Here is a 17,969-nt window from a genome sequence, read left to right as displayed (position 1 = left end):
TATGTCTGCCTTATTCTTCCTTGTTTTGAGTAAATGCCTTCTATGGTGAACTGAATGGCAGGCCCCAGCCAAAAATTCCATCTATTTCGGAACACGCAAATGTGGCCTCTCCGGAAGAAAGGTCTCTGAAATTGAGGACTAAGGACCTCTGGATGCCAGCATTTTGACTTTGAGACGTCTCTAAATTCAATCAGAAGTGGGGTTTTGTGTGTGTGGTTTGTTTTGTTTTGTTTTGTTTTGTGGTTTTTTCGAGACAGGGTTTCTCTGTGTAGTTTTGCCCCTTTCCTGGAATTCACTTTGGAGACCAGGCTGGCCTCGAACTCACAGAGATCCGCCTGCTTCTGCCTCCCGAGTGCTGGGATTAAAGGTGTGCGCCACCACCGCCTGGCAGAAGTGGCTTCTTAAGAGGAGGTATGAGACTAAGAGGCACAGAGAAGTTCCTGAAGCTAGAAACACAATTTTTATTCATGTGCCAAAGCTACAGCGTGTCTTCAGAGGGAAAGTGGCCTGCAGGCAGCTATCTTCAGACTTGTCTGCTTTGTCCTGATCTATTATAGTAGCCCTAGAAAACTCACACATTTAAAAATTAACAACTTTATATCGATTGAGGTACAACTGCTAAAGAAAATTAGGTACTTTATATATTTATGTACATATGTAATATTATTAATCTCAAATTGGATTTTTTCTATTATTAGCATAACGTAAGTTGTTTAATAGTTCTCTCTGAATGTATTTCAAATACTTTCTCCTCTATAAGAAGTGACTTGCGCCAGGTGGTGGTGGTGGCAGTGCACGCCTTTGATCCCAGCACTCCTGAGGTAGAGGTAGGTGGATGGATCTCTGTGAGTTCGAGGCCAGCCTGGTCAACAGAGCGAGCTCCAGGACAGGCACTAAAACAACACAGAGAAACCCTGTCTTAGAGAGAGAGAGAGAGAGAGAGAGAGAGAGAGAGAGAGAGAGAGAGAGAGAGAGAGAGAGAGAGAGAGAGAGAGACTAATATCAATTATAAATATTTCTTTAATGACTACAAAATAGAAAGTCTTGATTTTAAAATTGTTAGAAACTAAGGATCAAGATAGAATCAAAGTAATTTTTCTATGTTTTCCAGAGTTCACTTAACAATGAACATGAAGGACACAATGAAATTAATCAAGACGTCTCCAAACCTAACCAACAATATATCCTCTCGAGTCAGAAAATGTACATTGACTCTCCCTGCATTCACAAACCCATCTTTTCTATTTCAACCATCTCTCTGTTCCTCTTTCACACTGATACTCATTTTTTTTACGGTGAAAATAACGTCAATTATTAGGATAAAATAGCAGCATTTAAAGACAGTGTTCCATATGGAACTTTATATATCTCAAACCCTGGGCTGCTAAGCAAGTTTCTTGTTTCCATGGTATAATGTTGAAACACACTTAGCATTAGTTACATTGCCAAGGACCTCAGAAACTATGGTCATAGAGAAGATAATGAGGGGGAAATCATTATGTTTCAGATAAAGTGAAAGCACATCCACACAGGAGACAGTAAGTACAGAGTCCCATGTAACCCAGAAGACTGCGCAAGCAACTTCTCTAAGAACATCCTAGCTAGCATATCTGTACCAAGCAGCCCTAATAAAATTTAAAAAAAAAAAAAAAGAAAAGAAAAATGGCATCTGAACGAAGCCATTTGTAGCAGCTGTGAAGATCACAGACGATGGATGGAAGACAGACAGGCAACGGATGCTAAAGAGGGCACATGAAAAGCAGAACCATTCCATCTGGCTGAGTTTTAAAACCCTTTAGCAGTGAACTGGAAGGCAGGAATCGAGGAGCATTCCCACACTCAGTGTTGGGCTTCGTTCTGTCATGGATACCGTCACTGGATACAGAAAGGGTCCTGGCCCTTCAGGACTTCAGCCAGGAACAGAAAACCAAGCAACGGGCAAGATCAGAACCAACAATGAAGAAGTCAGCGTCCCTGTTCAGCTCAGACCAACGGGGAGGCAGGACGGCACTTCTCCGGACTTCCCGTGCTAGAGGCGAGCTTGGCCTCATAGGCAGACCCTGAGCCAAGGTTCAGCTCTCCCTATAGCTGCCACTCAGCATCCACTCCGACAGAGCTTCTGACTGATAGCCCAGGGCCTGTGCGGCATGCACTGTGTTCATTGAGGTGGTATTCTGAGACCACATCGAAACTCCAGTCGGCCGGGAGCTCTTTGGCAGCTGAGGCCATCTGAACAGCTATTGTTTGTCACTGTGGTACTGGTGCCGGCGGGATTAGGCTTGGGGCCAAAAATGGAATTCTATTCATAGGCTGTCAAGGCTGGAAAGCAGCTTGGCGTTCATTTAACTCCAACTTCCAGAGCGCCACAGAAAACACTAATAAAACTCATCAAATGGCCATTCTGAAGTCAACGCGGGGAGTAGCTGAGGTCACTGTCACCGGCTACTCTTCTGCTTTTCTATCTTCTTGGAAATGGGTGGTTTCAAAACGCAAGATCAGAAGGCAAATCGAATTCACGGGGAATTCATTGTTTTTAGTACTCTATAGAAGTTATGTAGCAGAGGGAGGGGAGATGGAAGGGCGAGAGGGAGGGAGGGAGGGTACTCAGCCTACTTAAGGTTACTACCAGCTCAGCTCAACTCAAGAATTTTAAGCTCAAAATCTTACTTGTAATTTTTAGTCACTGACATTCAGTGAAACAGAAAAGCAGACTTCTCCTCGACCCAACTGACCTGAAGGATCCCCTGAAAACAGATTTGACCTGTGCAGAAAAGGCAGAGAAATAAAATCCGACTTTTTAAGGCTTTAAGACATTCCATTACAACATGAAAACTAGTATAAGAACTGGGTAAGGAAGCGATCTACAGTCCTTACAAATAGACACAGGTAAACTTCTTTTGTTGTTGTTAATGAATTCCTGCCATTGTGGTGTGAGTGGCCCTCCATTTCCTTCCTCTCTCGAGCTATCAAATGTCGCCGGAAACCCTGGGAAGTTGTTTGCAGCTGTAGCTCCTTCCTATTGCACTTTGCTAGGTCTCCTTCCCAGCCACAATAAAGCGCCATTTACTTATTACCTCATTACCGGGTAATACAACACTCATTACCGAAGGAGCATGGGCCTGGAACATGGCTAGGTGCCCACTGCATCTACTAGCCACTGTAGGGCTTTTGTGATCTTAGAATGCTTTGGGGATTACTAAAGGTAAATATCCTATCGCTACTAAATCTATCTGAGCCCTCTATTAGACAATCACACCATCGCTTATATCCAACACAAACAGTTCTATATTAAATGCACTGTTCTACATGCTCACAAGGAAATTAAAAAACAACAACAACAACAGTGTATTGATGTTCTGTCAAAAGCACAAAAAATTCGAAGGTAACCATCTGAGCACGAGCAAGTCAGCTCGGGATAAGGTTACTAAAAGACCAATGGAAAAACAGTGCAGGTCCACCAAGCACCCAGAGCCGGCCGAGCTGGCATCTGCAGCTCCAGTTATTTTTAATAAGAGATACCAGCAGCACAAGGGCAGAAGTCTCCCAAAAGCAGGCACAGTTTAATCTTCAAGTGAGAAACAATTTCTCTCTTAAAGAAGAAAAGAACTAATTAGTGGTGGACTGCCCACGTCTAAGCATCTATCGTGAACTTGCTAACTCTCAAAACTGGGCTCGTGGCAACAACTATTCTAACTGCTGTAATGTAAATGACTAAGGGCCTGGAGAGGCCACACTCAGTACATCCTTCCATGCGCTCCTGCTTGTAGCAATGGGAAAAGCTGGATGTTTTTCTTCCAGAAAGAGTTCAATTTAAATAGCTACTTCCTTCACCGTATATAAAAATAAAATAAATTAATACCTTAACGATTTCCACTGTTAAGCATAACATATCAGAGGCAGGGGACCACTGCTCAACCTGTACAGACTTTAAATTGTGAATGGCTGAACACAACGTTTTGAGATACTGACACCAATTTCCAAGTTTCTTGTGTCATTGGGCATGTGTCTTTGTCCCTAGATGGCAGACTGTGCTTAAAAAAACAAACAAAAACAAAAACAACAACAATAACAAAAAAGAGCTGAATGGAGGTAACAGACACTGGACCACCTGCCTACCTGAAAACTTTTATGGCCTTTTACACAAAAACTGTCCAGCGATTCCTGTTGTACACTGTTAATGGCAGTAAGCTTAAACTTCTTGTGCCATTTAAGAGTGTTGTGGTTTTCATCTGAAAAGGGCCACAGAAACACTATCAGCCTACAAGCAACTATTATACCACACAGCATTCTTGTGATGCATAATAATGGCTGTGAACCCACACTCACACATCAAAGCCACTATATCAAGCAGCAGCAGCTAGGAGATTCATGCCTGTGGCTTGGGCCCCTGGGTGGTCCTGAGCTCTCTGGAGTCATGTAATTATTTGTAAAGTGGGGAAAATGCAAGTAAGTGTTTTGAATCTCTACCCTTCTCACAAGGTCGCTACAAAGATTTCAGAGATGTAAGGGTGTGAGTGTGATTGTAAAATACAAAGTACAAAGCATAGAGAAAAAAGAGTGTGCTTTATGCTCTCAAGGAAGGGTTAAAATGAAGCTAAGAGAGGCAAGAAGGGCTAGAAAGTATAAGTAAACAACAATAGCAAAAGAGAGAGAGAGAGGGAGAGAGAGAGAGGGGAAGGAAGGAAGGGAGAGAAAGAAAGAAAGAGAGAGAGAGAGAGAGAGAGAAAGAAAGAAAGAAAGAAAGAAAGAAAGAGAGAGAGAGAGAGAGAAAGAAAGAAAGAAAGAGAGAGAGAAAGAAAGAAAGAGAGAGAGAGAAAGAAAAAAAGAAAAGAAAAGAAAAGAAAAACAAAGAAAGAAAAACCAAGGTTTGCTGGTCTCTCTGTGGGAGCCCATTTTCAGGTTCCTCATGGCTTTACCCAGCAGATCTGCATAGAGAGGATGATTGGACCAAGGGGCCTGAGTGCAGGTGTCTGAGATGGTCTGCACTTGGCTGTGCTGGGGGGGGAGGTCTTTTGTTCCACCCCTTGCGGTCTCTATAAATACCCGGGGCAGAGACAGAGCTCATTGGAATAGGTTCCAAGCCCTCTCGAGGCTATCCTTTATTTTCTATGTGTTTATCTCCACAATCTAAATCCTTCTATCTAATATTTCCTGCTGCTCACACTCAAGTAAACTCTGGGGAACTGTGGGGTTGGTGGGTAAACACCCCACATCTCTATGACTGTCTCCTTGAAGCTCAATTCTCTAAGACAACTGAGATAGATACACAGTGGAAATTAGTCCAAAAAGAGCACCAGCGGCACTTAGAAAAGTCGAATGTGTACTATACCGATCCAGAAATGAACAGGCTTTGAGTAGGGCCTCAATCCAACCCATGGGTTGTAGCTCAGTGGTAGCGTTTGCCTAGCATACATAGGTCTTTAGGTTCAATCCCCATTACTGTCCAAAGGAAGAAGGAAAAGAAAAAGGCCACCATGAAATTTCAAAGCCATTTTTAAATCTCAAGTCGACAGAAATAAATGATGCGGCTGATCAGGAAATGTGCCTGCTGAAATAACCATACATATAAAACAAAGATGCCTTCCTTGGGCTTGCTATCCATTTCTAACCTATTTAGTGCAGCCCCAAAATAAAATTCTTCAGATATTTCTCTCCAGACAGGAAGACAGCAGTGAATGAAAATCTGTAAAAAGGTAACCTATTTACTAGAGGAGATAAAGGTCAACGGAATGGGCAGAGAAAGGAGGGACACACACCTATAGTCAAGTAATAATAATGTGCCAAGTCCATCAATAACTATGCTAAAGGAATTTTTCTAAGCATGGTACCTCAGGGAAGAACGGAAGATGTGTTATCAGTGGGTACAGGTTGTCAACTCCTGCATTAACAAGATGCGAGCAAAATAACAAGCGTTTTGCCTTGCTTTTCACCTAAGAGTGAAAAGAAATATAAGCAGTTGCCTCTGCGTCTGGAAATAGAGACTGCATTATTATTCAGTGTGGGAAACCCAAAAGATGATTCTGTTTACTTAACAGTCCCACTGCATGTTCACTAAGCAAAGTGACATGGGAAAGCATGGGGACCCATCAAGAGACAGAAAGCATGGAAAGAGCCTTTACTGCTGTGTTTAAAAAACACATAAGGTAGCAAAAGGCGCTTGGGGTTGGCTGGATTAGATAGCATCCAACAGCTGGCACAGAGGCTGTCCTTAGCTGATTCCAGCTAACAGGCAGGGCAGGACAGTGGCTCAGCAAAACAGAGGAGGGGCTATGAGCAGGGGCTCAAGGTTGGTTAGTGTGCCAGCCAGTTTTATGTCAACTTGACACAAGCTAGAGTCACCCGAGAGGAGGGAGCCTCAGTTGAGAAATGCCTCCATAATATCAGGCTGTAAGCACGCATGCAGGGCATTTTCTTAATCAGTGATTGATGCTATACGGTATCTTCCTGTGGATGGAGCCATCCCTGTCCTGGGTTCTGTAAGAAAGCAGGCTGAGCAAGCCGAGAGGAGCAAGACAGAAAGCAGCACCCCTCCATGGCCTCTGCATCAGGTCCTGCCTCCAGGATCCTGCCCTCACTGCTTTTGATGAAGAACTGTTATATGGAACTGTGAGTGAAATAAATAAATCCTTTCTGTCCCAAGTTGCTTTTGGTCATGGTGCTTCATCACAGCAACAGTCACCCTAACTAAGACAGTTAGCTTGCCTGTGAAAGGCAGCCGCTCCCTGATAGGGCTCCAGATTGCAGAGCATCCACATAGAAAACAACATGTAGTTATAACTACAGAGCAGAATCAAGGGGACTATGTAAAAGTCAAGACTCTACACGGGGGATCTTTCGGTGCCCTTTGAATTCAGTACCATGTGGATCCACTACTTATTAAAGTAGGTAATATATCCCAGAAGGCGTGTGATTCGCAGCATGTGTGCAGACACTAAAACACATCTACATCCCAGTGCTGGTAAGCACAGGCAATGCATGGTCATTGTGAGGAGCGCAGACCAGCCAGAACTCGAGGACAGCCCATTCTGGGCGTCCTCAACAGTACAGTTTGGAGAGATAGAAAGGCAACTGGAATTTCTTTGTCTACCAACGCCAGAAACACATGTACTAAGTTTATATCTAAAATTAATCTGCAAGTTCAATTTTGACAATTTAAACACACACACATGTTGCTTGGAATTATCTACTACTCCTTTATTAAAGATTTTGGGAGGAGGAGCATATGTGTATTTATTGCACATCTGAAACTGAGCATTTTTAAGATTTAAAAAAAAAAAGCAATAACTGAGCTTCATATCCGCATCAAGGGGTCAGAGCTATACTCTAAAGATACCAAAAACAAACAAAATAGACAAAATAACAGTTTACAAGGCATTCGATATCAGACCAAAAAAAAAGAGTAAGTCTCAGTTAGCTTTCAGCCTTCATGGTTTTCAGAATATTCATTCCTATGAAGTCCAGGAGATATGGACCGTTATGATCTCCTGAAGATTTTTATCAACGTTAATGGCAGCATTATTTCCTATAACCAAACATGGTAAGAGCCAAATGCCCATCACTTACTGCGTGAGTAAACTGTATCTGCAGAAGGATACAAAGAGGGGAGGGACTTTAAGACTCATCCAGAGCTGCATCATACATGAATCCCAAACAAATACGTTGGAGTGGAGCCTTCCCCTGAAAAATGGATACATCACGTCGGCCCACCTATGTGAATTCTAAGGGCAAATGTACTGTCTATAACTAATATAAGGACAGGGGCAGAGCCGAGGTCATAGAGGGATGGGGACAGGACCATGAGAATGACAGGGACTACAGAACGCCAAAAGAAAATTCTTTGCAGTGAAGGGTGTGCCCACTGCTTGACAAGGTGACGGCTTCCTGGGTAGCAGACAAACGTCAAGACTTACTGAACTTCAGGTTTTCGGTGTGTGCGGTTTACTGCATGTTAATTATGCCTCGAGGGAGCTTTTTAGATGTTTTTTTAAAAAAAAGACTTATTTTCCATCAAAAACCTGGAAGATAACAAATACACTGAGACTAAGACATCGGTCTTTTCTGAAGCGGGCACAGGCCTCCAAGAGTAACCTTCAAAGCTGATAATGTGAAGGCGCGTGCACACAGGTGGAGTCAGTTGCCAGGGGTTACTGGAGGATAAGGAAGCTCACACTGGCCTCTTTTGTCTGGGGCTCCTCCTCTGTCCTTGGCATACCACGGAGCTATGATGCTGCTGCTTGCGTGAGCCGGAGAGTGTCAAGGCTCCAAACAATAAAATATCTGTGCTGCAGTCTCTCTCCTGCCTTGAGCAGAGGCACAGTTTATGTTAAAAGAAGCAAACTGACCCTAACTGATACTTGATACAACCAAACAAACAAACAGAAAAAAAAAAAGTTACTAAAAATCTACACGCTGTTAACAAAAGAGTGTCTGTGTTAGGAAAGGAAAATGAATTATTAAGCCCGTGTGCCCGAAATGAGAAATCTCATCAAAACCTACTTATAATTAGTATACTAACAACTGTCTGAGACGTAGAAAGACAGCCTCAGCACCATAATTAAACACTGGAAGATTCTAAAAGAAGTTCATTCAAGCTTGCCGCTTGGAGACCAAAACTTAAAAAAAAAAAAAAAAAAAAAAATTACTGAACTCAGCTCCAGAATATTTTTTTAAAAAAATCTTTTTTGTCAACAACAAGAACAAAAATAATTGGGATGTTTCCCTCACTTACAAAATGACTATAAAGAGGTCATTTAAATGTCTACAAAATGTTCTACGGGCTTTATACAGACTCCTTATTCACAAAGGCAACATGAACGCCATCTTTAGTTGTTACTCTGATATTCCAGTGTCCGGGCTGCTATCCATTCACCTAGCTCTGTCTCTTAGACTCTAACTACTCCATCTGCTCCCTCACCTTCAGCACTTCCAGGGGCTATTTCCTGACTGTCCCCACACCATCAGTCTGTCCCCAGTTCCTCCACACACCTTCATTACAGGCTGGGTCACGCTGCCTCGCACACGCCCTTCCTTCCCTGCCCTCCTTCACACCTCCAAATGGCATGCCGGGAAAGCACTGCAGGGCCGCCTTCCCAGGGCAAACACAGAAAACGCTTCATGTCCAAACAGACACTGTGAATGTTGGGTTTTCCGTGGTCTTACTCGACAGACGATAATCACGGGAAGCAAAGGTGCACTTCACCCTACATGTGTTTATTCAAAGAAAATGCACAGCTGTAGTAATCCACCGAAACCTTGGTTGTCTCAGATACACTGAACAAGCAACTGAAACATGGAAGGGAAACAGGCTGCGGCGCATTTTCCACAAAGGACTCCGAGGACTCGAGGGGGACTAACCTTATTAAGAGTGTAGATCGCTCATCGCTAATCCTAAAGCCTCGCCCCCCCTCCCCACCAATGTCTGTTTCCTCCACGGTCCCAGGAGGAAGGCCTAACCACGACTACATCTCAAGAGTTCCAGCCCAGTGATTTTCTCCTTTGGCCGTTAATTACTAAGGACCCTGATTTAAGGTCTCCAGGTGGTGTTCCAGGTCAGTAAATCACAAGAACTTTCTTCTTTCAGATCGTCTTTCAGCAGCTCCCACGATTCAGCCCCCATTTTAACAAACCACCTCTTACAACTCGGGGTCTGCTATTTCGGGGGATGAGGCTCCTATTAACGCCCAACTGGGCCTGGGGAGGACCCCACTGAGATCTTCTGCTGAGCTGGGAAACGAGAACCATTTGGAGACATAACTCATGAAACTGTACTTACTATATTTCCTTAACAATATGCTTGCTGAGCCAGGGCTATTTTTGGATCTTTAAAGACACTGCGATTTGTGCAACTCTCTTTACTAAACATACAGTTTGTAGCATGCTTCTCAGCAACTAGACCCGTACGCTATACTTAGTCTCCACTCCTATCTCAAGCCTTCAAGCCATAAAAAACAACCTGTTTGGAGACTGATGCATTTTCTCCTGCTATCTTACGGGCAGGATACCTGGGCTTCTCACCCAGGGGTGCGAGCTCACGGTGAACTCCTCAAGGGTGTGTCTTCACGCAGAAGATAAGGAAGAATGCAGGAGTCCACAGGCCTCATTTCCTAAGAGCCAGAGAGCAGACTCAAAGGGAAGGCAAGGCTGGACACAGGCGCATTCCAGGGGACATGACACTGGCGTCATTATTCCTGAGACCTAACCTAGACAATTTTAACTTCCTTTCTCCTATTAATTATGCCTAGACCTGCAGTATTTGCTCTGATAATAGAAAGGGCATTTATCACTTGCTTTCCTCCCTCTTCGTGGGGGACTTAATCTAATCTAAAAGAGGGACTCAAGGCATATGATGGAAACATTTTAGAAATTTAATTCTTTAAACAGTTTTAAGCAGAGCTATCCCATCAAGGCTTTTTCCTGTAGACTTTTCTCTCTTTCAATCCTGGGACCCCTTCAGTTCAGGCATGCTTTTTGGACTCTTAAATCCTCCTCTGAAATTATTTTAAACTCACATATTTCTTCTTTTATAGCTGGCAATGTGTTCTAAGTTTCTGACTCTCACTTAGCTTTTTGATAACTTTCATCTGATTTCACAACAAAAGTGGGACCTAATTCCCACCTGTACAGCGAAAGCAGTACACAGCACACAGATAAAACAAGTCTTTTGCTGGAGTACAGGCTGCCTGAAACTCGGCACGGTCCGTGATGCTAACCTACTTCTTAGGCTCCAGGTCCACCATGTTACCGTCAATGCTCCTGAAAACAGAACACCTCTCAGATCCTATCATTTCGCCTTTACATACTTCAGTTTTTTAAGGCCCAATCAGTCTTGACACTGAGTTTTCTAAGAATCTAAACTGGACCAGAATTTTTCCAAAAAGCTAGAGTATAATGATTCCCTAAACAAAATAAATCTTGAAGTTACTCTCAACTATTAGAAAAGATAGTCTCTGTAATGTTAGGCCAAAATATGCTGACAAGAATTTTATAAACTAACAATTTAAGCCCCCTTACACACACACACACACACACACACACACACACACACACGCGCGCGCGCGCGCGCGCGAGCGCGCGCGCGCGCACACACACTGGGGATAGAACCTAGCTTCATATATGTTGGGCAAATGCTTGGTCACTAAGTCATATCAGCCCGTAAGCACATTTTTCAAGGGATCAAGAACAGGACGCCTTCATGACCTCCATGGCTAGCTACATACGGGCATCTCCTCCATAAACTTAGAACTCAGGTGCCTATCCTCTTAAGATTTGCTTCATTTTAAGTTCAAGGGAACAACGTAAGAAATAAGAATGGTGTGTGGAGGAGACGTGATAAGGAAGATGAAGCTTTTAACTTTCTGACATTCCCGCAAGGGTAAGACAGCTGCATCTATCTATCTTGCTCTCTAGAATGCCAGGCTCATCAGATTCTACCAGCAAAGATGGAAGAAACACACGCTATTTTTCAGGCCAGTAATGGACAGGCTAAGCCATTTCATCCTCCTACAAGGAACGCGTCCTTTCAACGCCATACAGTAGCTGTTGTTTTAACTGACTAATAAGAATAAAACGAGATTCTTCTGCACTCCACACGTAAGGTTTTCATAGCTCACACGCAGCCCGGTTGCTTGCTGTGCAAAAAAAAAAACGATAACTACACTGATCATCTCCTTTCGGCATGGGAAATGAAGAGGGAGGCCTAAGAAGCAAGACCGGAATGAAACATATTAGCCAAAGTAGAAAAGCAGAGACTGTGGGCTCACAGGATGGAGGAAGATCCGCGGGTCACGGAGTCAACCTTCGAAGAAGCAGAGGGTCACAACCACACACTTTTACTTTCTTCCACTGTGAGCACGTGTGTTTATCAGTGTGCAAGTCTGTGCCTGTGAGTGCAGGTGCCGCGGAGGCCAGAGGCGTTCGACACCCCGAAGCAGAAGTTACAGAAGGCTGAGAGCCACCCAAAGTGGGTGCTGGGAATTGAACTTGGGTCTTCTGTGAGAGGGGCGCATGCTCTTGAACCATGGAGCTGTCTCTCCAGCCTCTGTGGGGTCCCAGACTTAGAACAAAGAAGGAAATGGCTGGGGGGGGGGGGGGTAGTCCATGAGGGTGATGGCTTCCAACCCTACGGTGGCTTTAGCCCCAGGTCTGTTACCTCCAGTCAGAGCACTGGGAAAAAAAACTTAAATCAGGACTCACAAAGCAACGAACTGTGGAATAAAACCTAATACTCTTCCCAAATAACGCGCCATTATAAAAATTCGGATACACAGTAGCAGACTTTGCTCTGGGTTTATTATATCATGGTTGAACTAGTATTGCAATAATGGAAACCCCTTCAGACCCAGAGTGCAAAGCTTCACTGTGGAGCAAAATCATAAACCAGCCATATCAGGGGTTCTCAACCTTCCTAACGCTGCGACCCTTTAATACAGTGCCTCGTGTTGCGGTGACCCCTTCCCCCACCATAAAATTATTTTCATTGTTACTTCATAACTGTAATTTTGCTACTGTTTATGAATCGTAATATAAATATCTGTGGTTTTCCAATGGTCAATGGGGGGGGGGGTCGCAACCCATACGCTGAGAACCACTGAGTTATATGGTAGGAAGCCCAAAGAGGTTAAACACACGTTTGGATTGAATTTCATCCACAGATAAAGGTTTATCTGAAAAGGAAAGGGAAGAGCCAAGCCAAAGAAAGCTCAGCAACAAAGAAACACTAACTTAGTCCTCAACTGGGAGAGTGTGCTCACACAGACACCGTCCACTTAAAAGTACTGACATACCTGTTTTAGGATGTATTGAGAAGAACCCTTGTGGATTGCCACTTGTAATTCTGTACGTCAGCTTGTCACTGGAGCTAGAATCGGGGTCGAATGCCTCAATCTGGACCACGGACACATCCTTGGGTGAATTTTCCATTATCTCTGGATAGTACACAGGCTCCGATGTCTGTGGTGCGTTGTCATTGACATCCTCCACCTCTATGTAGACCTCTATGAAGGACGACAGGGGTACCACGCCCTGATCTGTGGCGTAGACTGTGAGCCAGTAGTGGGAAGTCGATTCCCTGTCCAGTCGGTCCGACGTCTCTATAACACCTAGAGAGAAACAGTCAAAACAAAAAGTTAACGAGATGCCACTTACGAGATGCATGAACTTCAGCAAGCTATCTAACCTTCCTTGCCTCAGTTTCCCTTCCAACAGAGTGAAGATAACTGCAAGCTCCTTAATGATTGATTAAACGAGCTAATACCTATGTAATGGTCAAATATGTAGCATATAATACTGATTACAGAAGTATTTATAATTACTTAGAAAATGTCTCATCTAAATCTGAAAATGCCCCATGGTATAGGCACTAAGAGATCATCTTCTGGTCTAATAATTACTCTGTTTTCCAAAGGTTAAAATTTATGGCTACTTGAAATGTGTTGGCTTCCATGGAGATTAAGCAAGAAACCAAAGATAAAGAGTCAGGGCTCAGCTCCATGGCCTCAGTCCCACTCCTTAATCCACAGCCCAGGCACAGAGACCAGGGAGAACATTCTTCTAGACATCTGAGTTAAACTACCCAGTCCTTTAAAAAACTACTAAGAAAAAAAAATGGGAAACGTTTGTAAGCCTAGCATAAGAAATTGCTCAGGTTTCTCACATGCTAAACTTCTTAATATTTCTAACCATCTTAAGCAAACCAGTGTGGCATAAAAACATAAATTCTCCCTGTTATGTTCTAAACTGCAAAAAAACGTGTATCTTTCCTAGCTACTCATGGTATTTCTGGCTCCTCACATAAAGCATGATCCACTTAATGAGTAAACTGCCCCAGTATACTGTCTGGCGTTGGGATACAGAGGCTTCCATTGAGACCTAAACTAGAACCCATATTTATAGAGAGAACTGGTAAGAGAGAAAGTGTACAATGGCTGAGCAGGGTCAAGAGGACTGTTGTATTCCAGCTCCGTCGTGGAAATCTATTAAGACTTTAATTCCAGAATCCTCCTCCAACAAAGTGATGAGAAGTGGAAATATCAACTCTCTTAAGCAAATTTGGCCTTTCACTTAATGGCATAATCTTGCCTTTTGGCTCCCAGAATGATTGATCATTGTGAACTGACGGCACCTGAGCATTCAACACCGTGCACCTGACTACACTTCAGAAATTCTCCGACTTCAGAATCACTGAGGTTCCCTATCTGATGCAAAATACAAAATCAAAAACCGACAAGGTCATCTATGTTGAGCAGTCAGACAGTATTTATCTCAACCGCTAACCCGGGTTATGTATTTAAATTATGAAATAAGCTCTTAACTCTATGTAACACAATGCTTTGAAATGTGGATACAATGTAGAGTGGTTCAGCTGAACTAATCATCTATGCATTACCTCCTCCTATAGTTAAGTGCGTGCATGCGTGTAATATTTAATACCTATCCTATTTGTGTGTGTGTGTGTGTGTGTGTGTGTGTGTGTGTGTGTGTGTGTGTGTGTAATACTTAATACCTATCCTATTTGGGATTATTTAAATTTAAGTGCTTGCTTATTTGGGGGTGATATCAGAAAAAGTCACAGAATAATGAATAACCAAATGCAAAGTCAACTACCTCAAGATGAATGTTTACAGCCACTTATGATTAACAATGGATTACACACTAAAATGGCTCCTCTTTTCCTCTAACCCAAACACAACCTATACACATTCAATAATTCACGAAATGGCTATATTGTATAACTGTTTGTATCTGCAACCAATAAATCTTTTCTATGTTCCCTTGTTGACTGCAGCCATCGCGTCACCCGCAGAAGTCAGAGACACGGGCTGTTTCCCCTCCCCGGATTACATATTAGCCAAACGAAGGCACATATGCTCCTCTCCCGTGCTGCTGCTCCATTAAAATGCAATTAGATTCATTGGACAAGTGAAGTATTATTAGAAAACTTCAAGCAGACAGACACATTGTGATTCTACCCCCTGCCTTTCACTTCTAACTATCAAATATTTCACGCTGCTCTCTCTCTCTCTTTTTTTAATCTTAGTCCTTCCAATGTAATTATAAGCTCATAAAACAACAACAATTACATAAACAATTTACTCTACGCCAGGCATCATGGTAGTCCTGCACTGTCCTGTTTGATCTTTTCTACACTAGTGGTGCGATTGTCCTCAGTTCCTGATGAAAAACTCAAGAGATGAGGAACTTTCCCAGGGCCACCGTAAAGGGCAGCATTCATGTGAATTCAGGGCCAGCACGGGTCCTGGTCAGGTCTATTCTGTGAACAATAATTGGAGGGGTAAAAAAAAAAAAGTGTGATAACCCGGAAGAAAGGACAGGCTTCATATCCCACGCACTTTTTTAATGTCGGTATTCAGGTGAAGATTATGTATTCATTCAAACACAACAGCTTTGAGGGGAAACTATAAAATGCAAGCATGTTACGATGGAAAACTGGTTATTTACTTTGATGGGTTTTTTTGTCCCCTAGTCTCATCTGTGTAGCCTTCTACTGAGAACTGGTTTTTCCCCACCGCACCCCCGGTCAACCAGGCAAGAGGGGGAAGAGGGGCCATGTTCCTCTTAAGGCAAACCCCTACCATGAACTCCAAGCTATGGCCAGGGGCTATGGGCAAGAGGGGAGGAAGAGCCATGTTCCTCTTAAAGTGAATCCTTACCATGACCTTCTAGCTATGGCTGGATATACATAAAGGTTGAAAATGAAACACAGTGGTTCTGGCTCAGATATAAAGAAAAACAGGGTTGTATCAAATGTTAATTAAAGACTAAGATTACGGAGTGAGAGGCCCACTTTCCTATGGCATGAAGTCACGGGCTGTGAGGAGCATAGAATGCGTACTGATACACCCGCTCGATCAAATCAGGGATTGATAGGAATCTAGTCCGTTCTTTACAGAAAGCCCCCTTTCTAAAATAACCCACATGCCAGCCATCTACAAATATGACTAGAAATAATGTTCAGTGTTGGGGTCACTCTTAAGTCCTTATTCCTATAACTAGTACTTCCTAAAGCCACTACCAATACAGGGGAAAAACAAAAACAAAAATAAAAAAAAAATAAAGTAAAATTGAAGCCTTCAAGCCATCACTGGGTGTGAATCAGACAACTGTACTCATTCTTAAAATTTGACTCCTATTCTTAACTCTCTTGTTTATGAATCAACTTTCCGTTGTTGATAATCTGTAATAAGATCTTTTGTATAAGAAGTTACAAAGTCATTCTTCCTGGGAAAAATAAGGAACTAATGAAATCTATAGTCTTTACAGATTTTTTTAAGCACATAAAGTAAACCTTTAATCTTCACAACTCTCCTAGAGTTTACATTCTGTCTTCAACATCCTGTGTTTTGTTCCCCTTGCACTCTTTGTTCCTAGGTATAATGTTCTATCTTTCATTTCTTTGCTTTTAAAACAAAAACAGAATGGCTGCTATGAGATGAAATCTCCCGCTTCCGTCTCCCTGGTGCAGGGATCGTAGGTGCCTGTTACCACACCTGGCTTCCCTCTTTTTAGATAGCAGTAACAGTGTGCGACTAGAAGACAGATAAAGCCAGGGTGTCAAGAGGAAGAGGCAACCTGGCCTTCTAGAGAATTCCCTCCAGCCAGATGCAAAAGAAAAATCCAGTGAGAATGGAGAGGAACAAGGAAATGACAGGATTCTTACTTCCTGAGGAATGGGTGACCCACCCGCACAGGACGACCAGGGAGACCAGGGAGACTCGCTGTGATGGTCATGCTGAGCACAGAAGACAGGTTCAGACATGCTTATTCTAGGCACTGCCCAGCACTGTAGCATAACTGGGAACTGTTCCTTTACTTTAAAGAACTATTCCAGAAGTCCTAAGTGCCCAACTTTCTAACTTTCAGAGTACAATGAAAACATTAAAAAAAAAAAAAAAAGTTGTTAATAAGCTGCACAGTCTGAAAAAAGAGCTGGAAACATGAAACTATTAGCTAAGAATATTTATCATTCCTAACATGCTTGATGGGATTGCAAAGCCACCGCCAGATGTCACTATGGAAACTGACTTTAAATATGCATCTACTGAAATCACTGCTACACTGAACAGAAAGAAAGATCATGTGATTTCTAAAAGAGCACCCAGCTGTAAATGGGAGGTCCTGATCAAATCCCTCCGCTCAAGACTTAGGGATCTATGTGGAAGAGGAGGAGGAAGGATGTCAAGAGTCAGAGGTAATGGGTGATTCCAGGGAAACAGAGTCACCCAGACACAGCGGGCCTCACAGACAGGTGAATTCAGAGAGACCATGGCAGCGTGCACAAGACCTATAAAAGTTAAAAACAGATAAAATCTCTGCATTAAGAAGGGGCACAGGCCAGGCGGTGGTGGCTCATGCCTTTAATCCCAGAACTCGGGAGGCAGAGCCAGGCGGATCTCTGTGAGTTCGAGGCCAGCCAGGGCTACAGAGTGAGCTCCAGGAAAGGCACAAAGCTACACAGAGAAGCCCTGTCTCGAAAAACCAAAACAAACAAAAAGGAAGGGGTAGATGACACAAAGTCCCAACCTTAAACCAAGAAGCTCCCAGTAATTAATACCTTCAGGCAAAGGGAAAAAGAGTTTTCTCCAAAGGAGTGTCACCAGGTGTATCCACTCCAGGGCAAGCCCTGTGCCCAAGAGGAGTTGGCCAACACAAAACCTTCTCCACGGTTTTTTGTTAGATATTTTGTTTGGCTGTTTGGTCTTTTTAACTTGTTTAATTGATTCTCATTTCTTTTGGTCTGTTTCTTTTGTGCGGGAGAAGAAGAGAAAAGAGGAAGCTGGGTGGGTAAGGAGGTAGGTAGGATCTTGAAACTGGGGGAGGGGAAGAATATAACCAAAATATATTGTATGAAAGAAAGCTAATGTTTAAAAAAATGAAGAAAAAGAGAAATATCGCTGTGGCAGACCTTCCTTCTGAAAGGATGCAGCAGATATTTAATGAAGCAGGTACAGATG

At 43.0% G+C, this 17,969-nt stretch overlaps 1 protein-coding gene across 8 annotated transcripts in view; it reads right to left on the bottom strand.

Moving 5' to 3' along the window:
- Positions 1-17,969, bottom strand: part of Fat1 (FAT atypical cadherin 1) — a 123,541-nt gene that overhangs the window by 55,183 nt on the left and 50,389 nt on the right. For all 8 annotated transcript variants that reach the window (XM_028881124.2, XM_028881128.2, XM_028881130.2 and 5 more), the window contains exon 3: positions 12,783-13,097. In XM_028881124.2, coding sequence (XP_028736957.1) covers positions 12,783-13,097 — 315 coding nt within the window. The remainder of the gene's footprint in view (positions 1-12,782; positions 13,098-17,969) is intronic.

Source organism: Peromyscus leucopus, chromosome 17 (assembly GCF_004664715.2).
Source record: "Peromyscus leucopus breed LL Stock chromosome 17, UCI_PerLeu_2.1, whole genome shotgun sequence".
Classification (NCBI taxonomy): Eukaryota; Metazoa; Chordata; class Mammalia; order Rodentia; family Cricetidae; genus Peromyscus; species Peromyscus leucopus.
Note: the sequence above shows the minus strand (reverse complement) of the source record. Positions and strands in the feature narration are given on the sequence as shown.